At 50.4% G+C, this 27,543-nt stretch overlaps 1 protein-coding gene across 4 annotated transcripts; it reads left to right on the top strand.

Moving 5' to 3' along the window:
* Positions 1-534: 534 nt before the first annotated feature.
* On the top strand, positions 535-24,195 carry SENP3 (SUMO specific peptidase 3). 4 transcript variants are annotated; one of them, XM_061589535.1, is made up of 11 exons: positions 535-787; positions 3,212-4,203; positions 5,119-5,412; positions 11,289-11,400; positions 12,207-12,354; positions 13,623-13,670; positions 18,232-18,309; positions 19,294-19,431; positions 20,153-20,236; positions 22,371-22,421; positions 23,493-24,195. In XM_061589535.1, exons 2-11 carry the CDS (start codon positions 3,225-3,227, stop codon positions 23,601-23,603), a joined length of 2,043 nt encoding a protein of 680 aa, XP_061445519.1. In that variant the 5' UTR covers positions 535-787; positions 3,212-3,224; the 3' UTR covers positions 23,604-24,195. The 4 variants fall into 4 exon arrangements, with proteins under 4 accessions (XP_061445519.1, XP_061445516.1, XP_061445518.1 ...); XM_061589532.1 differs by having other exon boundaries at positions 536-787; positions 5,119-5,421; positions 23,493-24,194; XM_061589534.1 differs by lacking the exon at positions 535-787 and adding an exon at positions 1,235-1,255 and having other exon boundaries at positions 5,119-5,421.
* Positions 24,196-27,543: the final 3,348 nt, after the last annotated feature.

Below are 27,543 nucleotides of genomic sequence, written 5' to 3'. Positions count from 1 at the left end.
TGTTGTAAGTTCGAGGAACACTTGAACGAAGCACCCTATAGCAAGTCAGGCGGCCATTCCAGCTAGCTCAGAGCCGGCTGCTCCGACTGGCCGTTGCGTCTCCAGGAGAGGCCTTTTCCTCACCCCGGCAACCAGAGGCCCTTGCAGCTGGAGCCCATGCTGTTCTGTGCTTGGACTGGGGTAGGTGGGTCGGGAAGGAATGTGAGGGGTGGGGGACATCTATGGCCCTCCAGATGCTTTTCCCTTCTTTTTATTTAACACAATTTATATGCCGCCGCTTAATTGTAACAGAACCTCTAAGCGGTTTACAAAGAAAGGAAAACAAAATCAAGATTATCAACGCTGTTGGACTGGAACGCCCATCAGCCTCAGTCACCACGGCCAATGCTGAGGGGTGATGGGAGTTGTAGTCCAATAGCACGGAGGGGGCAGAGAACAGAAGGCGACACTCAGAGGAGCCGCCTGTATTCATGAGGAGAAAGCGCCCAGCGGAAATGCCCGGATGCCGCAGCCACCTCTTTCACTGGGCGGGTTCTAAGCGTGCGCCCTGACGTCATGCGCCGGGGAGAGGTGACGCGGCGTTTTCCCCCTCCTCCGTTGTCTGTCGTAGCCCTGCCCTCTCCTCCCGACGCCGGTTGATGACGCCTTTGGGCGGCGCCGGCAGCCGCGGCGGCTCCTGAGGAAAGGAGGCGGCGGCGGGAGCCGAGGCGAGAGAAAGAGCGAGAGAGGCCTCCCCTCTTCCGCCTCTCTCCGCGGCACCCCGCGCTCGGCGTCGCTGCGGGACACGGTGAGGCGCTACTCCCTCCCGGGCGCGCACACGCACGCGACCGGCCCTTCCCCTTCCTCCACCACCACCACCTGGGCCTCCCCCCTTCAGCCCCCTCATGACCCTCCTCTTTACCCCAGCCCGCGCTCCCCTTCCCATCATTCTCTACGACTGTTCCCCCAGTCTCCTTAGATTATACCCCCCACCCCGGGTACCTCCCCAGCCACGCCCCCTCTCCCTCCACCCCCCCGGACTCCCCTCTCCGTTTCCCCAGCCACGCCCCCTGAACTCCCCCCTCCCGGTGGGGTGTCTTATCTCTCCCGTGCAGCAACGACCCCCCCCCGTTGTGAAGCTATAACTCGGTTGGCTTGCAGGCAGAAAGTCCCAGGCAGGTTGGCCGGGAAGGTGGGCAGGGCACGTTTTGTGGGACTGGAAAACCTACTCGAAGCTCAGTGGCAGAGCAACTGCTTTGCATGCAGGAGGTCCCAGGTTAGTCCCCCCCCACCCCGGATCTCCAGGTGGGGATGGGAGAAGACTCCCTTGTCTGAAGCCCCACTGTTAGTCAGTGTATGATACTGAGCTAGATGAACCCTTGGTGGTCTGACTCAGAGTAAGATAGTTTCCTATGGGGCCAGACTGGATGTGTTCAGAAGGCTCAGTCCCCAGCATCTGTGGGTAAAAAAAGAGGTGGTGAGTGGCAAGAGCTCCCTCCAACTGAGAGATCCACTGCCAGCTGGAATAGACTGTAGGGCATGGGAAGAGGACGGGTTCTTGTGTGCAGTTTTCTGTCCTTTGCATTTCTCAGTAAGATCTTGTTTCTCCTTCCCCTTGCTTTATCTTTTATCTTCCCAGGCTTCACCCAGAGTCTTGCCTAAACACACACACACTCTGCATCCTGCTCTTTACTGAGAGCCAGTGTAGTCAAGAGAGAGTTCCACTTGGCTCTGCAAACTGGGGTTTGAATCACTGTTCTCTCAAAGAATTCATGTGAGCCTCACGCTCCCCATCTCCAAAATGGTGACTTGTGTTTTATTGAAGTGATGATATGATTAAGGTGGCTAAAAATTGTGGAATTAAATCAGGGCTGGTGTTTTTTGGGTTAATAAATCCATACAGATTTTACTGTTAGCTCCTTGCATGCTTGGAGGTTTGAAGCAGTTTTTCCCACTTCTGGCATAGTGATTATTTTGGTTGGCTCCTTTTCTCCTACAGTAGAGTTTTCTCCATCTTAGTGTCACACTCATGCTGAGTAAAGCTGTCCAGGTATCTTGAGCAGGCAATCCAGTTGGTAAGGGAATGCCAAACCATCCCAGATGTGAGGAAAGCTGTTTCCTTAATCTGCCTGAATCAGGAGTGTCTAGTTTAAAAGTATGTGTTGGGGGGTGAAATCCTCGGTGGGAGGTGTCAAATGCCGCCACCACCCCACTTAAGATACAAAAGAATAAAAGTTCAGGGCCAGGTTTGTCCCATTTCCAAACTACAGTTCAAGCTAAGCACAGGGTAGCAGGCAGCACATTTTGTAAAAAGCTTAATTGCTCTAGTGGCATAAAAACATAAGAAGAGCCTGCTGGATCAGGCCAGTGGCCCATCTAGTCCAGCATCTTGTTCTCACAGTGGCCAACCAGGTGCCTGGGGGAAGCCCGCAAGCAGGACCCGAGTGCAAGAACACTCTTCCCTCCTGAGGCTTCTGGCAACTGGTTTTCAGAAACATACTGCCTCTGCCTAGGGTGGCACAGCACAGCCATCACGGCTAGTAGCCATTGATAGTCCTCCTTTTGGTGCTTGCTCCAGAAGATAGAAGACAACTATTAATTTATTTATATTTTCTTACATTTATATCCCACCTTTCATCATGGAACCCAAGGCAACATATATTGGGGTTCCTAGATAGTCTCCCATCCAGGCACTGACTACACCCAGCCTGGCTCAGCTTCAGCAAGGTGGTGGTCATTGTGATAACACTATATTTGCAGGAAATGTTGTCTTGAAAGCGTGCAGTTACGCCTCCAATTTACCTTGGCTTTTGTTGGGGAGGGGGGTTTACATTAAAGCAACATTCTAGTTCATATGGCTTAAATGATATAATTGGAAACGAGCAGGAAACACAGCTGATAAAATCCCGGAGGCCAACAGGAGGGCCAAGTAAGAATTGGAATGGGTCTTGCAGCTATCAAGAGATGTTTTTTCACTGTCCTGTATAGGATCAGGTCAAAGGGAGCCCATCTAGTTCAGCAGCTCTGTTCTCCCAGTGGTCATCCAGATGCTCTAGTGGAAAGCTGAGGGAAGTAGGACATATTACATTCAGTGAGCAAATACCTGTTGAACTGAAGCAGCGCTGTTCATGTGACCTAGCAGCCATGTTTTCTTGACATGAGAGCTCCTCTTTCTGATTCTCTCATGCCTAAAACACATCCCTAATCTCTCTCTCTCTATTTCCCTCTACAGCCACAGTGGAATCATGAAGGAAACGTTTCAAGATGAGAAATATTGGGGGGGACCATCCCCTGGCCTCCGGGACTCCATAGGGCATCAGGACAAGCCGTGCCGACCTTCCCAGGAGTGGGGTGAACCAGAGCGCAAGCATGGTGGCTGCTTTGAGGCAAACCGCCGCTTGGCCTACACCAAGAAGCAGCCTCCGGGCTTCAGCCCTTTGTCCTCTGGCAGTGAAGAGGATGAGGAAGTGGAAGGGAAGTGGAATCTCCCCTGCATGTCCGGCTGGGAGATGGCCGGGGTGGGTGTGTCTGACCCAGCTCGGAACAAAGCCAGCAGAGGGAAGGTGGCCAGGAGTGGGGGACGTGCGTGGCCCTTTGACGTAGCAGCAGGCTCTAATTCCAGAGGGCGCCCGCAGCTTCTGGGGACCTCAAGATTGCGCTGCTTCCGCCGCCGGCGCCAGCGCGCCTTACGGGCCTTCCGAATGCTCCTATATACAAAGAGCTCTTCCCTGGCTTTCCATTGGAAGCTGTGGGGCAAGATGGCCTCCAAGGGGCGCCGGCGAGGGGGAACAAAGAGAGCCCGGTCGTCCCTCTCCCTTTCCCCGGGCTCCCAGCCGGACGAGGATCACCTGCCTCTCTACAAGAAAAACTACCCCTTAGGGGGGGAGGACTGCCAAGGGGGAGGCAGGCGCAGGCCCCGCCCTGCCCGCTCCAAGCCCCGCCCCTCTGCGCCCCACCTGGACTACGAATTGGATGGAACCTTTCCCCCCTCGTCATCCTCTCCTCCGGCCTCTCGCCTCAGTCTGTTAGGAGCCCTGATGGATGACGCTTCCCCCTACCCTCAGTATGTGGAGTTGCAGAGGGTCAGTTTTGATAAGGACCCCGGAGCTATGGAGCTGGATGAGGACGCGGTCGCCATGCTCAAGTACCCCAGCGCGGGAGCCCAAGCCTCCCCCAGGACTAGGAAAGGTGGAGAAGCAGAGCACAGCCTGGATGGAGACGGAGGTGAACCTCATGTTAAATTGCTGCCTTTGAGTCCATCTTGGTGTTTACGATAATTAACCAACAGCTAGGGCTGTCTTTGGAGGAAGGTGTGGTGTTTCAGTGAACTGTGTGACGGACTTTTCACCTGGTGTATCTTTCCTCCGTGTTCACGTATGCATGAGGTGTAAATTGGATGGGTCCCATTTCAAAACTTACCTCTGCTACAAATTCTCTAGGTGGTCCTCGGGCAAGCCACTTGCTCTCAGGTCCCAGTTTCTAATATTTATTTATAGACACAATAGTGAAAAAGCACTGGGAGGTACAAGAGCAAGTGGATCAACTGATCTGGGAGAGGAGGAGCCAGATGGCAGGTGGTTGATGGAGGTGGGTCTTGCTTTCCCTCTTCTGCCTTTGAGAGCAGCCAGGTGGAGTGGGTGTTGACGACATGCTCAGTGTCAGTGCCCCTGGACCGCCTTTGCATGCCGAACTTCCCACTTTCCGTCCCCAATATCTCCCAGAAGGGCTGGGAAAGCCTTTTGAGACTTTGGCGAGCCAACGTCAGAGTACACGTTGCTGAGCTGGATGCACCGATGGTCTGAGTCATATGGCAACTTCCTGCATCCTGAACTAGCAGCCTGGCGTTGCTCGGGAATTCTAAGAAATCAGTACAATTTTGAAATTAGTGGTTAAAATCAGCACAGTTTTGAAAGGTTCAGTCTGCCATCTTGATTCAAAATGGTGCCCAGTTCTTTCCAAACATAGACTGAAACCTATAATTTAGCCATCAGGCAGAATTTGGTTATGATGCCTTAAGAGGTATCCAAATGCATAGCGAGCAGACAAAGAGCTTTAGTAGACATGGGGGCACAGCTACCCTATGTATGTGGGCCCACTGTAAGGTCTTCTCTAACCTCCTGCATCTCTCCCATGCCTTAGGCCTCATGGACGCTCTTCCCAACGGCTTTGCCTCCCTCACTTCTGACGGTGACCTCTGCTCCCTCCCCGGAGTTACAGATGCCACCATCCTCATCAGCAATGTCTGCAGCATTGGAGGCCATGTGGCCGAGGAACTCTTCCGAGGGCCCCGAGACAAGGACAGGCCGCTGGATCCTCCCGGAATCAGGCTTGAAGCAGGGGGCCAGCAGATGGAGTTGGCCACTGAGGGCAACCAAGAGAGGCCTGGGGAGAAAGCGGCCCAGCACAGCCCACTGAGGGAAGAACACATAACATGTGTGCACAGTAAGGAGAGGGCATATGTGTGGAAGAGGGCTGGGGGATAGGCACACCGTTCTCTTCCTGGTTACCCTGGTGGATGGACTGGGGTGGAGAGTGCTGTCCTGTTGGTTCTCCTGTACCTCTCAGCGGCTTTTGCCACCATCAACCATTCATCCTTCTGAATCGTCTCTCAAGGTCAGGCTTAGGGGGTCACTGTTTTATGGTACTTCCCACCCTTCCTTGATGGGTGCTGGGGGCGCTCTTGCTCTGCCCCATAGTCTGTTGAGTGCTATAGGGCTCGTTCTTGTTCCCCATACTTCCTAACAACTGCATGGAACCACTGGAGGAAATTACTTGAAGGCTTGGGCTGCAGCGTCACTGGCATGCTGATGACAGCGCAGCTTTAGTTTTCTTTTTCATCTTCTGATATCAGGGAGCCCTAAATGGGTGCCTATAGGCAATTCCGGAATGGATTGGGCGGGGGGGGGGAAGGCAGGCAAACAAGCTGAGGTTAAATTGGGTCAAGATGGAGGTGCCAGGGGTTGAGTGATTGCCGTTTTCAGGAGGAGGATTACTGCTGGATGGGATACCACTCCCCCTAAAAATCCTGGTTGGCAATCTGGGAGAGCTCCTGGATTTGATGCTGGCTGGGGAAGCCCAGGTAGCATCAGCAGCCAGGAGGGCATTCCATCTGCTTTGGCTGTGTGCTAACTGCAGGCCTTTCCTGGAGAGAGCCAGTCTAGCTACAGTGATTCATACTCGCATCACATCCGGACTATACCACTGTATGTGGAGCTGACTTTAAAGACAGCCCTGAAACTTCAGCTGGTTCAAAAGGCAGCTGTCAGGGTAATGATGGGTGTATTGCAGTCCGCTCCTGTTACACCCCGCACTTCCTTCCATGCATTTCTGGACCCAATTTAAAGTCCTGGCTTAAACTTTTAAAGCCTTATATCAGGACTGGGAAACCTTTGGCCTTCCAGAAGTCACTGAATGATAGCTCCCCAAATCTTTTATGGTTGGCCATGATGGCTGGGGCTGATGGGAGCTGGATTCCAATAACGTCTTGAGGGTTGAAAATTCCCCAGCCCTGCTCTGTAGGGTTTGGGCCAAGCTATTTAATGGACCACATGTGCCTGTGCCATCCTCCACACATACTGAGCCCTCAGTCGGAAGCCCTCCTGGAGTGACCACCTCCTTGGTCTGTGAGACGGGCAACTTTGTTGTTGTTATGTGCCTTCAAGTCAGTTACGACTTACAGCGACCCTATGAATCTGCGACCTCCAGGAGCATCTGTTATAAACCAGATCCTGCAAGTTCAGGTCTGTGGCTTCCTTTACAGACCTGAATCAATCCATCTTTTGTTTTGCCTTCCTCTTTTTCTACTCCCTTCTGTTTTTCCCAGCTTTACTGTCTTTTCTAGTGAATTGTGTCTTCTCATTATGTGTCCAAAGTATGATAACCTCAGTTTCATCATTTTAGCTTTTTAGCTTCTAGATGGGCAACTACGAAAGCCTTTTCTGTGGTGGCTCCACACCTTTGGAGCCTTGCAGTGGGCAGCTACGCTTCAGGCTTTTTAGAAGGCCTTAAAGCAGCCTTTGCCAAACTGGTGGCCCCCAGGGATGTTCTGGGCTACAACTCCCAAGAGCTGAGCCACCACTATGCTGCCTGGGGCTGACAGGAGTTGTAATCCAAAGCATCTCTGGAGGGTACCCGGTTGGCAAAGGCTGCCTTCAAGACTCATTCATTTGTGTTGGCCATCCCTGAGTAACTTCCTGCCCATTCGTTGGATGGAGGCTGGAATGTTATGATTTTGGAGTTCTGAGTCTCTTTATCTTTTGAATTCTGTTTTATTCTGGCTAATTAGCACAATTTTTTTTACACGTATTTTTTATTATTGTAAGCTGCTTTGGACAGGCTTTGCCTGGAAAAGCAGTGTGTTAAATATTTTTAAATAATAGGGTTCTCCTAGAAAGGCCATGACTACTTAGATTCAGAAAGAGGAGAGCAAGAGATGCAGTGGCTAAATATCAAGGATGCTGCAAGGACAGTGAAAAGTGTAGATGGTAGATGGCCATCTCTGCTGTCTTTCCGGCATCTTTTGAAGACTTTCCTCTTTCAACAAGCCTTTTAGGTTGAGACGTATCCCAGTCTGCGTCGGTGTTAGAATTGCTGTTAATATGTTTTTTAATGTTTTTAACCCTTTTTAAAAGTTGTTTGTTTTTTTTTAAATGTTTTTAACGCTGTTTTGTTTTAATGCATTTTAAGATCTGTTTTTATGATGTTTTAAAGTGTTTTTAGCGCTTTGCCGCCCTGGGCTCCTGCTGGGAGGAAGGGCGGGATACAAATTAAATAACAAATAAATAAATAAACAAATAAACATAGAGATGTAATATTTCGGGGGGGCAGGAGAAAACCTAAAATCTTGGGAAAAACTGAAAAACATGCAATACTTTTTAAAGCACCCTTTATAGATCAAAAGTCACATTGTTACATTAGAAACATAAAATGTACTGTGCATAACTTGGTTTGCCTATAAAATTATCAAAGGGATGGAGGAAAGGTTGGAGCATTTGGGCCTGTCGGGAATGCTTTGATTTGGATTCCTGCATTGAGCAGGGGGTTGGACTTGATGGCCCTTTCAACTCTTCTATTCTGTGATTCTATGGTAAGAGGTGACATGATAGAAGTGTATAAAATCATGCATGGTGAAAGTGGATAGAGAAAAGCTTTTCTCCCTCTCTCATAACATGAGAACTCACGAACATCCATTGAAACTGAATGTTGGAAGACTCAGGACAGACAAAAGAAAATGTTTCTTTGTGCAGCGCGTAGTTAAACTGGAATTTGCTCCCACAAGAGGAAGTGATAGCCACCAACTTGGATGGATTTAAAAGAGGATTAGATAAATTCATGGAGGAAAAAGCTATCAGTGGTTACTAGCCATGACGGCTACGCTGTACCTCCATGGCCAGAGGCAGTATATCCCTGAATACCAGTTGATAGAAACCACAGGAGGGGAGAGTGCTCCTTACGCTCAGGTCCTGCTCGTGGGCCTCCCTTTGGGGCATCTGTTTGGCTACTGTGAGAACAGGATGCTGGACTATATGGACCACTAGCCTGACCCAGCAGGCTCTTCTTATGTTCTTATGGGATGTTCTTATGTTAATTATCACATTTGGTATAGTAAAAGTAAAGTTTATTCAGACAATGATTACAAATTGAAGTTACTTTTAAATTTGTTTTGTTACAAATGGAGCTACAAGCTGCTGGGCTGTAAGGAACTGTCCTAGAGCACCTCTTTGGTTTTGCCAGTTTTTGAGGAGCAGGTAAAGAACAATACAAGCAGGAGAAACCATCAACATTGTAGTAAAAAAAAGGAAATTTTTATTTATTCTGAAAATTATGATGTCTTCTCCAGAGTGTTAAGCAGATGTAAAGCACTTGTTTGCATAGAAAGAGCTGAGAAAAAGGCAGGGGGTGGGGGAAACCAAGACTCAGTGAATATTCCCTGAAACATAATTAGTCTCCCTTGCTGTTTCTTCATATTGGTCATCATATTTATGATGGACTTCAAAAGAACTGGTTTGCCCAGATTGAAACAAGCTTCTAGATCCTTTTACATATCACAGCCCCAATTTTTTCAGTTTTTCCAATTTTCTTGGGAAACAAAAGAAGATTTTGGGGAAGTGTTTTTCCCCCCCCTGAATTTTCCAGGTTTCTGTTCCAGGCCTTCACATCTCTAATTGTATATTTGTTCAGATTTAAATCCTGTGTCTTCCCGAGGCAAGTGCTTCTAAGGTGGCTCACAATTTCTAATTCTAGATTCTAGAATTTCTCATTTTCGGAGGCAGCATACTTGTGAACACCACTTGCTGGAAATTATAGGAGGGGAGAGCACTCTTGCCCTGCTTGTGGGCTTCCCATAATGGGCATCCGGTTGGCCATTGTGAGAACAGGATATGGTGGACTAGATGCCCCTCCCACTTTAGCCAGGTCCAGCAGGCTGTGACATTGTACACTTGTGTGTTGGGGATCCTCATGTGTTCTTAAGAATATAATCGATCCTGTAAAACCAGCCAAAAAGCAGATCGGAACGTAATGAATAAGACATCAGATTGGGGGTGCTTGCTCATCTCTTGTGCCTCACGCTTCCTTCTAAAATGGGGTGTCCCCAGCATGGCAGCAATGGCAGCCTGGCACAAGTGAAGCCTCTGCCTTCTGTCTTGAGGTTGGTGAGGGTAGTTACTCCATATACTTGAAAAGTAGATAGAGCTGGAGAAGGAAGCTGGAAGACCAACGAGTGTGTGCTCTCGCTCTCCCCCACTTCCTCTCTCAGCTCTATGTGCTTTTCAAGGCTCAAATAAGGAACGTGAATAGAAGAGCCACCTGGGAGACTGGGGTGGGGTGGGGAAAGAGCAAGTAGGGAGGCAAGGGGAGTATAGGAGGGGCCACAGGAGTCTGGGGACTGCAAGAGAGGAAAGACAAACGCATCAACACCCTGTAAAACGGGCCCTCATAAACGTGCCTGCACTTGTGGAATTCTCTCCTCTCCCCCAAGCACTGTTAAAATACAGACCACATCTTTCTCCAGCGACTGAACCATAAAAATCTCAGCTCCGTGGGTTTTTAGTGGTGCCCTGCTGCAAACACATGGACCTGCTCATAGCTTTTTTTAACGAGGGACCTCTGCAAAACATACCAAACCGTGGGTGATCTGTGGTGCCCACAGAAGTGCTTGGGGATTTGTTGGTGGTTTTGTTACTCTATGTAAAAATGAAACCTGAAGATCCATGTGGATCTGTGCCTTGGATCAGTGTTTTTGTGGGGCTGATGAGCACTGGGTCTGTCATTTTTTTCCTGTGCAGTCTACAGTGTTGACTTTTCATTTGGTGGTGGTGTTTGGGGACCCAGTGCAGATTCAAGAGGTTCCATTTTAGTTTGGCTGGATCTGACTTTTCCCAGACCCCATGGACTTGCGCACAAGGAATCACTCTGTGCGTGCATGCTGTCTTTCAGCCTGGGGCGTGGGGAGAGTGCCCTGGAGAGAGATGGGGGAAAGAGGCAACCAGAGGGAGCACTCCCTATGGGCCTCTCTCTCAGATCTCCCAAGTATGCCCACATGAATGGCATCCCTGAAGGGTGACTCGCATCTGATTCCCTTGCATCCAGACAGTGCTTGGGGCTGGAACCTACTTAGCATAAGAACATAAGAAGAGCCTGCTGGGTCAGGCCAGTGGCCCATCTAGTCCAGCATCCTGTTCTCACAGTGGCCAACCAGGTGCCTGTTATGAGAAGCCTGCAAGCAGGACCTGAGAGTTCTCCCCTTCTGCAGTTTCCAGCAACTGGTATTCAGAAGCATCCTGCCTCCGACAGGGGAGGGAAAATATAGCCATCATGGCTAGTATTCTCCATGAATTTGTCTAATCCTCTTTTGAAGCCCCCCAAGTTGGTGGCCATCACAGCCTCTTGTGGGAGCGGATTCCATTGTTTAACTATGTGCCGCATGAAGAAGTCCTTTCTTTTGTCTGTCCTGAATCTTCCAACATTCGGCTTCCTTGGACGTCCCTGAGTTCTAGCATTAAAGGAGGAAAGCTTTTCTCTATCCACTCTCTCCGTGGCATGCATAGTTATATACACTTCTGTCATCTCACCTCTTCCTCGCCTTTTCTTTAAACTAAAAAGGCCCCAATGCTGCATCCTTTCCCCAGAGGGGAGCTTCAGCATTAAAACTGGATCCTGTGCCTCTAGGCTGATCTTTGGGGCACCTGCAAGGTGAGCCTCCTCCCTCCACCTCTCCTCCTCCACCCCCAACTCCATAGACTTTGCTCCCTTAAGTGTGCCAAAAGAGGTGTGTGTTGCTTCAGCATTTTTTCTGTCATTTCTGCCAGACATCTTGGATGAATTCCTGCAGACATACGGCAGCCTCATTCCCATCAGCGTGGACGAGGTTGTGGAGAAGCTCGAGGACATCTTTCAGCAGGAATTTTCCACGCCTCAGAGGTACAGCTCCTCTTCTCCCTGTTTTCCCCTCCTTGAGTGAATCGAACCAAAAGTCCTCGTTCCGCCCAGTGCTCTGTCTCCAGCAACGGGTGAGCAGGATGAGGTGGAGAGAACCTGCGGCTGGTTATTGGACATAGATAGTTTCCAGAAACCGAGGCACTGCAGGGCGATAAAGCTGAGTTTGGGTGGGCAGAGATGCAGGAAGGCCAGGTTTTGGTGCCCTGTTAGGGAAGGCGTGCAGCCCAGTTCCCTGGAAGCCCAGCCACCTTGATGGTGTGCTGTCTTTCCGCGGCCTGGTGGCTTTATTCCAGGAATTTTATTTGTATTTACGCCCAGCATCTCTGCCAAGATTCACTCCCACTTAATTTTTATTTGTGTACAACGTTTGTATACCACCCATTAAACAAAATGTTCTCTGAGCTGTTCACAGTAGATGCTAAAATGCACACCAGCGTACAATGCAATTAGGGGCATATCGCTGCAGTATCTGCAGGTGTGCTGGAGGCAGAGAGGGCAGACAGACTGGAGGGTGACCATTGTGGATGTGGCTCAGTTCCCAGCGGGCTTTTGACAAGCCGTTGTTCGGAAGAGGATGCTGGGTTGGATGCGCCTCTGGCCTGATACAGCAGTGCTGTGTGTGTACATTTGTCCCAGCCTTTGCCATTCTGGTGCCCTCCAGATGATTTGGACCACAACTCCCATCAGCCCCAGCCAGAACTGTAGTCCAAACCATCTGTTTCAGTGCCAAGCCAGCATAGTAACAGTGATGATGCTTCCTCTGGGGGCTCTCTCTCTGGGCCCTGCAGGAAAGGCATGGTGAACCAGCTGATGCAATCCTACCAGCGCATGCCAGGCAACGCCATGGTCCGGACCTTCCGGGTCACGTACAAGCGCCACGTGGTCACCATGGATGACTTGCAGACGCTCTATGGGCCTAATTGGCTCAATGACCAGGTATGTTGCAGAGGCAACGTGGGAGGGAAACTTAAGCGGGGGGGGAGGGTAGAAAATAAGATGAATGACTAAAAAGGGGGGGACTTGGGAGACTCTTGTAATACTACACTGCCGCTGGGGGTGTCATCATGAGGGTTGATGTTGTGTGATTGCCGAGAGATGGAAGTGGCTGTAATGACTTTTTATTGTATGAAGTGACTGGTACATGAAATGAATGAATAATAATTAAGAGACAATGTCCAGGAAGTGCTTTCGACTAGGAGTGGGGAGAAAGTAGATAGGGATTTGTTAATAAGCCTCTGAGTGATTTCCAGCAGATTGGCAAGAGCTTGGCTCCCACTCATTTAACAGCAGCAGAAATGCCTTTTTGTTCTGGATTAGGGTCCTAAAGGTCCCTGATCTGTAGGAGCTCTGATGTAGATGTGCACTTGTCTGTGCAGGTCAGCCTCAGTTTGTGGCTGTTGGGGTGCAGAAGTTTGTTGGCTGTGCCCCTACCCGCCCACCCAGAACTACTGTTTGCGCCTGACCAGTTGCTGGATCACAGGGTAAAAAAAACAGAACCTGCCAGCCTGAAGACTCACCACTTGGAACGCTCTAAAGTGCTATATAACTGCTACATACTACAATAAATTTGGAGGATATTGCTGTGATGAGTCCCATCAAGGATCCCTGATATTATTAAGAATATCATATTTGTCAATCCTTGTCAAGTTCAAGGTTCTAGTTTTGGTGTACAAAGCCCTGTACAGCTTGGGACCAGGATACCTGAAAGACCGTCTTACCCCTTATATACCCCGTCGATCACTGCGCTCTGCAGGTGAGGGCCTCCTGCAGATACCATCTTATCAGGAGGTCCGTTCTGCACAGCATAGGAAATGGACCTTTAGTGTGGCGGCACCTACCCTGTGGAATTCCCTCCCTTTGAATATTAGGCAGGCGCCATCTCTGCTATCTTTTCAGCAGCTGCTGAAGACCTTCCTCTTTCAACAAGCCTTTTAGGCTGAGACCTTTCCCAGTCTGCATCTGTGTTAGAATTGCTTAATATGTTTTTTAATAATGTTTTTAACCCTTTTTTAAAGTTGTTTTTTTATGTTTTTAATGTTGTTTTGTTTTAATGTATTTTGAGATCTGTTTTTATGACGTTTTAAAGTGTTTTTGGCGCTTTGTTTGCCGCCCTGGGCTCCTGCTGGGAGGAAGGGCGGGGCACAAATCAAATAATAAATAAAATAAATAAATATTTCACGCATTTGCTCCATTTTTCTGGGCAGGTAATGAACATGTATGGGGATCTCGTCATGGACACGGTGCCAGACAAGGTGAGCTTTTGGCTTTTAGTTTTCTTTTTCACTTATCAGGGCTTAAAAAAGATGGTAGAGACTCACGCAAGATGCGAACAGACAATTTGCCCTGTGTCCATAAGAACATAAAAAGATGCCCTCAAGGGAAGCCGGCAAGCCGGACCTGACTGCAAGAGAACTCGTCCAGTTCTGGTCTCCGCACTTCAAGAAGGATGCAGACAAACTGGAACAGGTTCAGAGGAGGGCAACAAGGATGATCAGGGGACTGGAAACAAAGCCCTATGAGGAGAGACTGAAAGAACTGGGCATGTTTAGCCTGGAGAAGAGAAGACTGAGGGGAGATAGGATAGCACTCTTCGAGTACATGAAAGCTTGTCATATAGAGGAGGGCTGGGATCTCTTCTCGATCTTCTCAGAGTGCAGGACACGGAATAATGGGCTCAAGTTGCAGGAAGCCAGATTTCGACTGGACATCAGGAAAAGCTTCTTAACTGTTAGAGTGGTACTACAATAGAACCAATGACCTGGGGAGGTGGTGGGTTGTCCAACACTGTAGGCCTTCAAGAGGCAGCTGGACAGCCACCTATCAGGTGTGCTTTAATTTGGATTCCTGCATTGTGCAGGGGATTGGACTTGATGGCCTTATAGGCCCCTTCCAACTCTACTATTCTATGATTCTCCCCTCCTGAAATTCCCAGCAACTGGTATTCAGAGGTTCCACCTCTGACAGTGGAGGGTAGAACGTAGCCGTCATGGCTAGTAGCCATTGATAGCCTTATTCTACTTCATGAATTTGTCCCTCCCTTTAAAAGCATCCAAGTTGGTGGCCATCGCTGTCCCCTGTGGAAGCAAATTCCAGTTGATGCTTTTTAGGAAAGCTCTCTGGCACTAGAAGCAGCATCTCTGCTGGTCCCCAACTAGGTATGGATGAAAAGAGCAGGGGTGCATTATTCAACGGGTGGATTGTGACCTGACCTTCAATGTGCCACGCTAATGGTACCACCACCCTCATCGGGCTTGTCCACACCTGAGTTTAATGTGTATTTGAGCTGTTCCCATCTTAAGTAGCATTGTCCATATGACACCCTTCCCAAACAGCTCCTTTCCTGCTGGTTTTGTCCTGTAAATTCAGATTTCCCCAATCCAGGAATAATCCATTATGGTTTCAAAAAATGCAGCTCCAAACTGCATAGCAGACACATTGCCATATCTTTTTTCCAAGGGGTGGATCAAGCATCCATTTTCGCTGTTCCCCTTTCCATGCCCCTGACTTCCCCCTAACTGCCGGTTATTCTCTGGCAGCAGTTGGCAAGTCATGTTTTATTTTTAATTTATTTATTTATTTATTTATTAAATTTATATACCGCCCATAGCCGGAGCTCTCTGGGCGGTGCACAACAAATAAAACATCCAATATACAATTAAAAAACCACACATCAATGCGCTCTACGTAGGGCTGCCTTTGAAGACAGTTCGGAAGCTTCAGCTAGTGCAAAATGCGGCTGCCAGACTGATAACAAGAACTAAGTGGTCTGAACACATAACACCTGTTCTCGCCCGCTTGCACTGGCTTCCAATTTGCTTCTGGGCTAAATTCAAAGTGCTGGTTTTGACCTATAAAGCCTTATACGGCGCGGGACCACAATACCTGTTGGAACGCCTCTCCCAATATGAACCTGCCCGTACACTGCGCTCTTCATCGAAGGCCCTCCTCCGAGCTCTGTCCCACAGGGAGGCTCGGAGGGTGGTTACAAGAACTAGGGCCTTTTCGGTGGTGGCCCCCGAACTGTGGAACAGTTTCCCCGATGAGGTACGCCTGGCGCCGACGCTGCTGTCTTTTTGGCGCCAGGTTAAAACCTTCCTCTTTTCCAGGGCTTTTAATCTAACTTAATTCTGTTTTAAATTGTATTGTAATTGTTTTTAGATCTCCCATTCTCTGTACTTTGTGGTTCGTTTTATTGGATTTTATTGTATTTTGTATTAATTGGTTGTTCACCGCCCAGAGAGCTATGCTAGTCAGGCGGTATATAAATTTAATAAATAAAACAAAATAAATAAATAATTAAAATCTGAAAAAATTTAAAACATATTTATATTTAGACACATACTGGAATACCTGTTAAAATTAAATACTACTAAAATGCTAAAATGCCTGGGAAAAGAGAAAGGTTTTTTTTTTTAATTGTTTTTATTGATTTCATAGTAATTTAACATGAATAATATAATGATACAAAAAGACATCAGTTTAACTTTAATACCCTCCCCCCACTTCAGAGCCAATTCCTGTAAGAGAAAGGTTTTTACCTGGGGCCGAAAAGATAGTAATGTTGGCGCCAGGCGTACCTCATCAGGAAAAGTATTCCATAATTCGGGGGCCACCACTGAGAAGGCCCTCCTTCTTGTTGTCATCTTCCGGACTTTTCTCTGAGTAGGCACCTGGAGGAGGGCCGTCGATGTAGAGCGCAGTGTACGGGTAGGTTCATATCGGGAGATGCGTTCCATCAGATATTGCGGACCCTTGCCGTGTAAGGCTTTATAGGTTAAAACCAGCACCTTGAATCGAGCCCGGAAACATATAGGCAACCAGTGCAAGCGGGCCAGAATTGGTGTTATATGTTCGGACCGCTTGGTCCCAGTTAATAATCTGGCTGCCGCATTTTGCATGAGTTGTAGTTTCCGAACCGTCTTCAAGGGCAGCCCCACGTAGAGTGCATTGCAGTAATCTAATCTAGAGGTTACCAGAGTATGAACCACTGAAGCAAGGTTTTCCCTGTCCAGATAGGGGCGTAGCTGGGCCACCAGTCTAAGTTGGTAAAAAGCACTCCGTGACACCGAGGGTACCTGAGCCTCAAGTGACAGGGATGGGTCTAAAAGAACTCCCAAGCTACGAACCTGCTCCTTCAGGGGGAGTGCAACCCCATCCAGGGCAGGTTGAACATCCACCATCTGGTCAGGAGAGCCACCTACTAACAGCATCTCAATCTTGTCTGGATTGAGCTTCAATTTATTCGCTCTCATCCAGTCCATTATCGCAGCCAAGCATCGGTTTAGCACATTGATAGCCTCACCTGACGAAGATGAAAAGGAGAAGTAGAGCTGCATGTCTTCAGCATACTGATGAGAACGCACTCCAAAACTCCTGATGACAGCACTCAGCGGCTTCATATAGATGTTAAAGAGCATGGGGGACAGAACTGACCCCTGCAGAACTCCATATTGGAGAGCGCAGGGCATCGAGTAATGCTCCCCAAGCACTACCTTCTGGAGACGACCCGCCAGATAGGAACAGAACCACTGCCAAGCAGTGCCTCCAACTCCTAAGTCCGCAAGACGTCCCAGAAGGATACCATGGTCGATGGTATCAAAAGCCACTGAGAGGTCAAGGAGAATCAACAGAGTTACACTCCCTCTGTCTTTCTCCCGACAAAGGTCATCATACAGGGCGACCAAGGCCGTCTCCGTGCCAAAACCGGGCCTGAAACCCAATTGAAATGGATCCAGATAATCGGTCTCATCCAAGAGCACCTGGAGCTGGGCTGCAACCACTCTTTCTAGGACCTTGCCCAGGAATGGAACATTTGCTACCGGCCTATAGTTGTTAAGATTTTCTGGGTCCAGGGAAGCTTTCTTCAGAAGTGGTCTCACTACCGCCGCCTTTAAAAATCAGATTTGTGCATTACAGGAAAACTGTAAGGCTGAAAAACAATGATTTATCTAGATCTCCCCGCTTCATTCTTAAAAAATTGATTTGACTGTATATTTCTGGATTGATTTTTCCCACAACCATCTTCCTGTTTTGGAACGGGAAATGCCTGTCCTTAAACATAAAGTGATGTATGCCCATGCAAGCTTGGACTGGATTGGGAATTCCTGGATGTGTACTGTTGTGCAATTCTTGGGCAGACATTTTTTTCCTAAAAGGTGTGTGGGTTGCTCAGCTGATTCCTGTGTGCATGCCCTATCTGGGCAGAATCAACAAATTGGCGGACTGGGACAAATGGGAACATCTGTTGGTATGGATGGGAACCAACAGATTTGGTCTTCAACTGGAAGTGTGTGTGTATTGATGAGGGGCAAATTCAAATGAAGAAAGTGAGATCTAGCTCAAATGTGGAGCAGCCCTTCTTTGTTGGGGGGGGGGAGAGAAAGAGAAAGACAGAAAAAGGGAGCAAAACAGATGTGTTTTGTGGGTCCTACACTGCAGGCTAGATATATCAACTCTGGGGACAATCTGAGCTGGCTGACCAAAGCCGCTGTCCTTCTAAACTATCACTATTTAGTGGTGCTCATGGAATAGTTGCTGTCTACCACAGCCTTCGCCAACCTGGTGCCCCTCCAGGTGTTTTGGGGTACAAGGGCACCAGCTGGTGAAGGCTGATCTGCACACCAGGAACTACTGGCAACCTGCAACTAGAGATCTAGCAGGCCTGTTCCACTGGGCGTGAGAGGCCACCCTGTTGCTGCTGCTTTGCCTGGCTTCCTGCTCCTCCCTGCCCGAGCACTTCCCTCCCCTCCAGCCCCACTTCCCATCGCCGCTTCTCATGGAACCAAAATGGCTTTTTTCCCTTTCTTTCACCAGGTTCATTTCTTCAACAGTTTTTTCTACGATAAGCTACGAACCAAGGGGTACGAGGGAGTCAAGCGCTGGACCAAAAATGTGAGTTGCTGCATGGAGTCTTTGCTCTGCTGCACTTTGGGCGGGTAGGCAGAGGTCAGGGGTCAGCGAATGGTATCGGTCAGCTTTCCCCAACCTGGTGCCCTCCAGATGTTTTGGCCTACAATTCCCATCCGCCCTAACCAGGTTGGGGAAGGCTGGTATAGTAGGTGGTAGACCTCTGTAGGAGTTCCCGTGTGGGTGGGAAGGCTGCTGACGCAGTGCTGAACCCCGGGGGGCCTGTTACCCATGCCCTAGAAGTCTTAAGGACGATTCTGGAATGTGTGCCATGTTGCTGTGTTGATTGACCGAAATGTGCTCTGCACGTATCTGCAGCTGCTTTCTGTTCTGTGGGGTCCCGGGGATGAACCTTGGCATTGATATTGGGCTCCAGGCTTAAGCCCCTGAGGGAAGATCTACCAGGACAGGCTGTAGTTCAGCACTAGGACACCTGCTTTGCATCCAGAAGGTGCTCTGTTCAATCCCCGACGCCGTCTCTAGGCAGGGTCGGCAGAGACTCCCTGCCTGAAACACTACAGAGCGCCAGCGTAGATGGCAGTGAGCCAGCCCCGTGTTCTCCAGCCTTTGGTCCTCGGGTGCGGTTGGGACTACAGTTTTTGCCATCCCTGACTGTTGGCGGAGATGGCTGGGAGTGATGGGAGTTGTCAGCCCAAGAACATCCGGGGATCCGAGGCTTAAAGGCACTGAGCTGGATAAGCCAGCCAAAGGCAGCTTCCAGGAAGGGCCGCCGCTCGGTGGTAGGGCACCCGCTTTGCATGTAACAAGGTGCCTGGCTCAGACTCCAGGCAGGGCTGAGAGAGACCCCCTGCTTGCCGCTCTGGAGGGCCACTGCCAGTCAGTGCAGACGGTGCCCAGGTAGATGCCCCCGTGGTCTGGCTTGGCACGAAGCAGCTTCTTACACGTCCAAATGTCGGGGGGGGGGGCTGCTGGGAAGAGGCTGCTGAGTCCGTCTGGTGCCCCTCCCAGGTGGACATCTTCAACAAGGACCTGCTGCTTATCCCAATCCACCTGGAGGTCCACTGGTCTCTCGTCTGCGTGGAGGTGAAGCGGAAGAAGATCACATACCTGGACTCCCAGCGCACCCTCAACCGGCGCTGCCCCAAGGTAAAGGGCGTGGCGGGTGGGCCACGAGCACGCAGCCCCTCCCTCTGGCAGCTCCCACTAGTGCTGGACCTGGAGACTAGGTTTATTTATTTACTTATTTATTTTCATTTCTAGACCGCCCATAGCTAATAGCTCTCTGGGTGGTGTACAAAACGAGATTAAAATACAATATAGAATAAAATCAGTAACAAAGGAACACCTTAAACTAAAAACATTCAACATAAAGCATTAAACATTAAAATGCCTGGGAGTATAGCCGGGTCTTAACCTGGCGCCTAAAAGAAAGAACCGTAGGCGCCCGGCGTATCTCCTCCGGTAAGCTGTGCCAGAATTGCCATGGCTGCCTTCAGAGCGTCCAGGGATGCCTTGTGAGGATGCGGGGGGATCTTTAGCGGGTCTCCCTCCCTCTCTCCCTCCCTCCCTCTCTGCCCCCCCCAGCCCTACAGTTCCCAGAGTTCCTTGAAGGGCCAGACCATGATAACTAGCCACCGGCTTGGAGATGGTGATAGGGGAACCTGCTAGGAAGATGGTGCATTGCGAGCTTTTGGGAAAGCGGCTGCAGTATTGGTCGGGGCTGCTGCTAGGAGGACTGTCGCCATTGCTAGAGCATTGCTGAGGGGAGGGGGCTGGAGCTGACAAGCTCTGCTGTGGGAGGGGGCTAGGAACTGGGCCACATTCCCAATGGTCATGCTCTAATATGCCTGCCGTCCCTACCCCGTAGCACATCTGCAGATACCTGCAGGCTGAGGCAGAGAAGAAGAACCGCCCAGACTTCCGAGACGGGTGGCAAGGGGTTTTCCAGATGGTGAGTATCCTTCCCCACTCGCTCCGTGAAGGGCACCGTCGCAGCAGCAGGTGGGGCCTTTCCTGGCCTTTGCGGCAAGAGGGACCCGCGGCAGCAGCCCACAGCCTTGAGAGCAGGGTCACCCACAGGCTGCGCTGCAGAGCCAGTGGGCTTCCCATGAGGGGCACCTGGTTGGCCGCTGGGAACAGGCGGATGGGCCGATGGGGCCCCGTTGGCCTGATCTAGCAGGCGGCCTCTTGTGATGCTCCTGTTTCTGGCTTTCTTTGCCACAAGTCCCACACTTGCCCAGTCCACACGGTGGTTTGCCCCTGCATCAATTGTACGTTTTTCCGTCTGGGACATTCAGCATTGGCCCGTGAGGCCCCACTGGGAGCCTTACCCAGCCGGAGGAGGACTGTTTGGACCTACCAGCTCCTCGCCTATTATTCCAGGCTGGCAGTTGGCTGCTTTTGGCCCAGAGAGGAGGGTGCTTGGGAGGCAAAAAGAGAAGGCCCTTGCTTTGTGTTGCCTGCGTTCGCTCCTCCTCCCCATGTGTCTCCCCTGCCCAAGTAACGGCATGACTTCCTGCTGCTGCTTGGCTATAATCTCATGTGGCGTTCCTTGCTGTTGCCCTCCTCAGTGCAGCCGGTCTGGGGAGTGGGCCATGGCACTGCCTGTCCCCTTCCTTCTCATAGAATCATAGAATAGTAGAGTTGGAAGGGGCCTATAAGGCCATCAAGACCAACCCCTGCTCAATGCAGGGATCCAAATCAAAGCATGCCCGACAGATGGCTGTCCAGCTGCCTCTTGAATGCCTCCAGTGTTGGAGAGCCCACTACCTCTCTAGGTCATTGGTTCCATTGTTGTATGGCTCTAACAGTTAGGAAGTTTTTCCTGATGTCCAGTCGAAATCTGACTTCCTGCAACTTGAGCCCATTATTCCGTGTCCTGCACTCTGGGACGATCGAGAAGAGATCCTGGCCCTCCTCTGTGTGACAGCCTTTCATGTACTTGAAAAGTGCTATCCTATCTCCCCTCCGTCTTCTCCAGGCGAAACATGCCCAGTTCCTTCAGTCTCTCCTCCTCCTCAGTGTCAGTGCTGTCCTTTACGGAGGAGGAAGCCTGGGGTCAAAGTTGGTTGGCTCCACCTCCCATTGGCGTCCCTGCCTCCCACCCCACCAGCCATCCCTTAGTTGCTTCTTCACAGTTGTTGGTGTGCCCACCACAAGCAGCCATGTGCCACATGCGGAAGAAAAGTTGCACCATGGGAAAGGCGCCTGCAGAGGAAATGGAACTGGGCAACAGCAGATATACTGCTAGTGGGAACTGGGAAAAGGATATTTGGCCAATGTGACTGGAGCAGAGAGTGGGGTTGGAGGAAAGAATCCCTTTCTGACACACACACACACCACAAGCCCCCTGCCAAAAAAAAGGGATCATGGGAAGCTGCCCTCTTCTCAGTCCACCTAGCAAGCTCAGTATTGTCTACTCTGACTGGCAGCCGGGTTTCTAGGATTTCATGTGGTGGAAATTCCCAGGCCTGCCTGGAGATGATGCCTTTGGGGATTTAACCCGAGACCTTCTGCATGCAAAGCAGGCACTCTCCTGCCGGGGTACGGCCGTTCTGCAAAAGAGGACCCAAATCAGTGTTTTCCTTCTGGGGCAAAGCCCTGAGCTGGGAGTGGCCCATGGCTATTGCATCCAGAGGCTGCTGCCTTGAAGATGGGCCAAGCAGGGTTCCAGGTGGGTGGCAGACGGGAGGGGGGGCACTCTGGCTGGTAACAGCTCTTCAGGACTGTCTCAGGCAGAGAAAGGCCTTTTCCATCACCTGCTTGCTGGCACCTGATCCTTTAGGGTAGGGCAGTCAGCTGAACCCCAAACCACTGAATTGTCTCCTCCCTCACCCCAGCTGGACCAAAATCAGAGCAGCGTTACTGGATCTGTACAAGCGCAGAATGCCCTATGGGTCTTTAGGGGAAAACGGTGGGATTTTTGGCATGTCTCTCTAAATGTAGAAGGGCAGGGCAGAGCAAGTGGAAGCTGCTGGCCCAGGAAATGGCTTGAGGGGTTATATTCCTCCCTTCACTAGCTGTCCTCTTTCGTGCCCCCCCCCCATGGTTGTCATGACCTGATCTCAGCTTTCTCTTCCTCTTAGAACATTGCCAGGCAAAACAACGACAGCGACTGTGGCGCTTTCGTCTTGCAGGTGAGACCCAACAGGCAGCAACAGGTGCTGATGGCCTCCAGGGAGGAAAGAGGCTGTCGTTTCCCCATGGTGCTTTGTCTTCTCCGTGCCCTGTGACCCTAGACGTTAACACTGTGTTCGGATTGGGCTGAACCTTGTAGCGAGGCTTCCTAAGAATAATTTCTTCTAGAGCAAAGCTGTGTATATTCCCACAATTTCTATGCAAGTGTAGTATTTGACCGTTCTAAACATCAGCTGTAAAAAAAAAAAAAAGTCAAGCTTCTAGGTCTCAGTGTTTCCCCAAAGGTGCTGAGGGCAATGAGCATTATCAAAACTACAGTAATAAAATGGGATTCTCATCCCCCCCAGAAATGCACGGGTGAACAGCAGTGCTTGTGGTGGCAGTAGCAAGAGGGAGGGGCTGCCTCTGTTTGGAACACCAGGCACTGATTGGTGGGGAGCTCTACAGGCTCTTCTGCCGCTCCTCTCCTCCAAGCCCGATGTTCCTTAAACAATAAGCGTGAAGCTGTTCTACGGTCAAGGAGGGCGTGGCAGCCTCTCAGAGGCCATTTGGGCAGTCAGGGCAGAGGGAACAGCAAGTCCCAGTTCTGAAGGGCGTTACCTTCAGTTCCTCAGATCTATGCAGACTGTGCTTAAATTGCATAATTGTGGCAGGTTAGTAGAAATCCAGTTTCTCTTTGTGGAGAATTTGAGCTACTTGGACACAACCTGTTTTAGTACGGAGTTGTGCTCCAATTGTGATTTCAGGTACTTAAGAAAGAATATTCCTAGGAGTGCAGGTGAAGCACAGAAGCGCTCGCACCTAATATTGAATACCAGCCTTCCCCAATGTGGGGCCCTCCAGCTGTTTTGGATGGGAGTTGTAGTCTTCCTCTCAGCCTCATGAAAACCCTATTCATAGGGTCGCCATAAGTCGGAATCGACTTGAAGGCAGTACATTTGTAGTCCAAAACAGCTGGAGGGCACCACATTGGCAAAGGCTGGTGGTGTAGAGGGCCTCTTTGGTTCTGTTGCCACTTTGAAAGCGGACATCTACGTTGCTGACCTTTTTCTTTCCTCTCTCTTGTGCAGTATTCCAAATTCCTGGCTCTGGGGCTTCCCTTCACTTTCACTCAGCAAGACATGCCGAAACTCCGCCGACAGATGTACAAGGAGTTGTGCCACTGCAAGCTCACTGCGTGACGAGCCCCTCCACAGACACACACACACACACACTCTGACACCCAGACCTGGACGGACACACTAACCCCCCTTCCCCACTTGGGAGCAGCAACCCCAGCAAGCCGTTCCTCGCCCTGCCAGGGCGCAGGTTCAAATGATTTGGGACGTATCCAAGAGGGAACTTAGGTCACTGGAACTCTTGAGGTTTGACAACCAGACTCATTTGGGGGGGGGTATTTTTACCCGAGTGACCCCCTCTTTTTTCCCCTCTTGCTGGTCTCTCTCTTGTTTTGTTCTTATTTAAACCCAACCTAGGGCTGACCTTGTTCTGTTGGGGAAATTGGGTGGGTCTGAGGGTGGGGTGGGTTTATATGCCTAACGTGCCCTCTACACATGTTCCACTCCAGATCTGAGGGAGAGGATGGAGTCCTAAAATGGGAGGGAGAGGTGGCGGGGAGGGAGGCAGGGGCATCCGTCGTGTCCCCCAACTTTTCCCTCTACTTTTCCCTCCCTGTTGGTTACTTGTGTTAGTGGATAATGTATGTTTTCTTCTTTTTTTTCCCCAAGTGGGGGTGAGTTGGAAAAGGGGAAGAAGGGGCTGTGATGGGTGGGGTGGGGGGGACAGGTTTATACACTGGGGCCGAGATGAAACAAGCATTTTTTTATACGATGACTACCATTGTGGGTAATAAAAAAGCATTCTTTGGAGACAAAAACCACAACTGCAAATGGACTTCCTAACACACACACACCCAACCCCGCTCTCTGCTGCAACCCAAGGGTGTCCTGTGCGGTTTTGCAAGGCAAGCAAAGAGTTTTGTGCCCCATGCCATAGATCTGCGTTTTCTTTTTCTGTTTGAAAACAAGGCAAAGTTCTAAGCCCTTCTGCCCTCCAAAAGGAAAGCTTCAGCACCTGTGTGTGGAGCACCTCAGGAGAGCACTGAGCAGGGCCGAGGGAGGCTCCTGTGCCCCGGACCAAGCCCAGGTCTACCTCCTTGTGCCTCGAAGGCAAGCGTTGGGCAGGAATCTCTCTTTTTTAAAGATTCTTGGCTTTAGCAGTACCACTGGTTATCTTTAGTGTGATGCAGTCCAGCCGTTGTACCTTTTAAACATACATTCCCAGTCCTTTCTACCTGCTGTTATTCCCCCATGCCTTCCCCCCCCCCCAAAAAAAGTTACGTTTTGAACAAATGACAGGAGCTCAGACCCAAATCCCATGAAGTCCAGCATGCAGTTGGATGCCTCTAGGAAGCCCACAAGTAGGGCAGGAGGGGAACGGTCCTCTCCTGCTTTTCCCCAGTGACTGCAATTCAGACCCCTAGTCTCATCTATACAACATGAGGTTTCTTTTCCAAGCTTTTGCTCCAAAAGCATCCTTTGGAACTCTGCTTCTGCCCCCTCGCTTTCCTGCAGACTGCAGATACAGCCAGCTCCCCTTTCTTGTGCTTTGTGATCCTGGACTAGCTGGGCCTTCAGCCTGATTCAGCAGCCGGGGTCTTCTGGTCTTCATTACTGGGGTGTAGGAGAGCCCCCTCCCACAGAGATACTGTGCCTGTTTCCCTGTGGAGGTCCTTTCTCTTCTCATGGGAAAATGTATTTGCAGAATTTCTAGATGGCCTTTCAGGGTGCCCCCCCCCCAGCAGTTCATGGATGTGATATAAAATCATAACATGCAATGGAAATCTTAACTTTGGGTTGTATTCAGAGTAGGTCCATTAGGATAACCCATGTGGATGCAAAGAGGAAGTCGCTTCTGCTGACTCACTGGTTTTGCTGTTTACTTTTGTTTCCTTGAACCCAATCCTGCCCCAGTGAGTCAGAGTGGATTAAATACTTGCCACCAGTAAGCTTTTGCCCTCCACAGCAGCTCTGAGAGAGTCACCTTGGGTGGTTTCAGGCCTAAAATGGGGCCAGGAGGCTGTATACTGTGCACTCTGGCCGGTTGTTTCCTCCTGAGGGCAGGGAGGCAGGCAGGTGGTCACCCCTCTTTGGACAGCTGTTCCCTGGCTAAGGGAGGCGTTCCAGGGCCATTTCCAGGATGGCATAAGTTCAGTTGTGTCATGGAGCTTCTCAGATTTTGGATTCTAGCAAAGCTGATGTTTGTGTATCTGTTTTTTTACTCTTGCAAACATGGAGCAGAGGTCTAGGCAATGGAGTGTGTCCATGCAAGAACTGAGGGTCTCTTCCTGTCCAGCTGTTCCACAAGCCGCTCATGTGGGTCTTCCCCAGTCTGGTGCCCCCCAGATGCTTTGGACTGCAGCTCCCATCAGCCCTGCATAGCACAGTTATGGGTTAGAGAAGGTTACTCTTGTGGCTGGCCACTACTTTCCAGCTTTCTAGTTTTGCAGCATGTTTTCCACATTGACTGCTGGGAGGCCCGTGTCAGAGGCACGCTCAATTCATGGCTCAAGCCAAGCCGGTTTCATTTTACTGCCCCATGCCATACATAATAAAGGCTTTCAGCCCTTGTTAGCTTTTGAAAAATGAGGGGTGGGGGGGGTGAACAGGGCCTGATAAATCAGGCCCCCCTCCGTGGAGGAACGGGACAGAGATCTGTCTCCCTCTTCCATAACGTGATGTGTGGGGGGCCCTCCAGATGCTGTTAGACTCCCATCATTCCTAACCTTTGGCCATGCTGGCTGAGGGTGATGGGAGGCTAACATCATCTGCGGAGCAACAGGCTTCTCGTCCCTCTATGAGATACTTTGGGTTATCCAATGAAATGTGTATATTCAGGGGTGGGAAACAACACTGAATTCAGCTACAGCATTTGCTGGGCACTAGCTTAAGGGTGCTTTAAAAGGGGACTAGCCAATTCGTAGGTCTTCAGAAGTCTATTAATTGCCATTAGTCCTAATAGCGAAATGGAATCTCATGTGGAAGCAGCTGCTGGGAGGCAACAAAAAAAGAGGGCTAGTTGTGGGCTTCTCTGCAAAGGAGGGTGTTCGGCCTCCATTGACCTTTGGTCTGACCCAGCTGGGCTTCGCTTGTAGGAGAAGATTGCTAGGGTCATCTGAGTATGTCTGGTATTACTGATTACCTCAAGGGAGCCCTCTCTCTCTCTCTCTCTCTGTGTGTGTGTGTGAGAGAGAGAGAAGGAGAGAGAAAGAGAGAGAGGTTTTAAGTTGCAGGAGCGTAGATTCAGATTGGACATTAGAAGGAACTTCTTGACAGTAAGGGCAGTTCAGCAATGGAACTGACTGCCTAGGGAGGTGGTGGGATCCCCTTCGCTGGATGTCTTCAAGCAGAGGCTGGACAGCTATCTGCAGGAGATGCTCTAGCTGTGGATTTCCTGCTGTGAGCAGGGGGTTGGACTTCATGGCCTACAAGGCCCCTTCCAACTCTATGATTCTATGATTCATAGATATAGCTTTCCCCATTGACATCCACAATGGAAGGCACCGTTTGGCAGCCTTTCCTATACAGGCCAGCCTTGTTGGGCACCTCCTGAGGTCAACGGCAAGAGCCCCCTTGCCCAACCACTGCCGCTCCTCGCTGCCCGGGTGCTGCCTCACCAGGGACCACTTCGCTGCGTCGCTCCCATGGGAGGTGCTCACGGGCCTATTGGGGGGGGTGATTTAAAAACAGCGACCTGTGCAGCAGACCCACTTCGAACCCCAAAATTCCCTTTTCTTGGGGGGCTGGGGAGAGAGGCCCCTTTCTTCCTTCTTTTCACAGGTAGCCGTGTGGTGGGAGCGCTGCCAGTCGGCAGAGGGTGCTGACCTATTGTTTAAAAACATGGAGGGCCGGGCGGGGTTGGCGAAGGCAATAGCCGAGTCGGCCAGCAGAGGGGCTTCCGCCTCGGCTACAGGGCCTCTCCTCCCAGGCACAGCGGGGGGGGGGAGGCTGTCAGAGGAAGCGCTCCCCCGCGTAAAGTGGGGGGCTACAAGCTGATCGGGGCCTAGGCCGAGCAGGAGGCGGGGAAGGGACGAGGGAGGGTCTCCCGGGGGGGGCAAGGGAT

This window comes from Rhineura floridana, chromosome 11 (assembly GCF_030035675.1).
Source record: "Rhineura floridana isolate rRhiFlo1 chromosome 11, rRhiFlo1.hap2, whole genome shotgun sequence".
In the NCBI taxonomy this organism is placed as follows: domain Eukaryota; kingdom Metazoa; phylum Chordata; class Lepidosauria; order Squamata; family Rhineuridae; genus Rhineura; species Rhineura floridana.
Note: the sequence above shows the minus strand (reverse complement) of the source record. Positions and strands in the feature narration are given on the sequence as shown.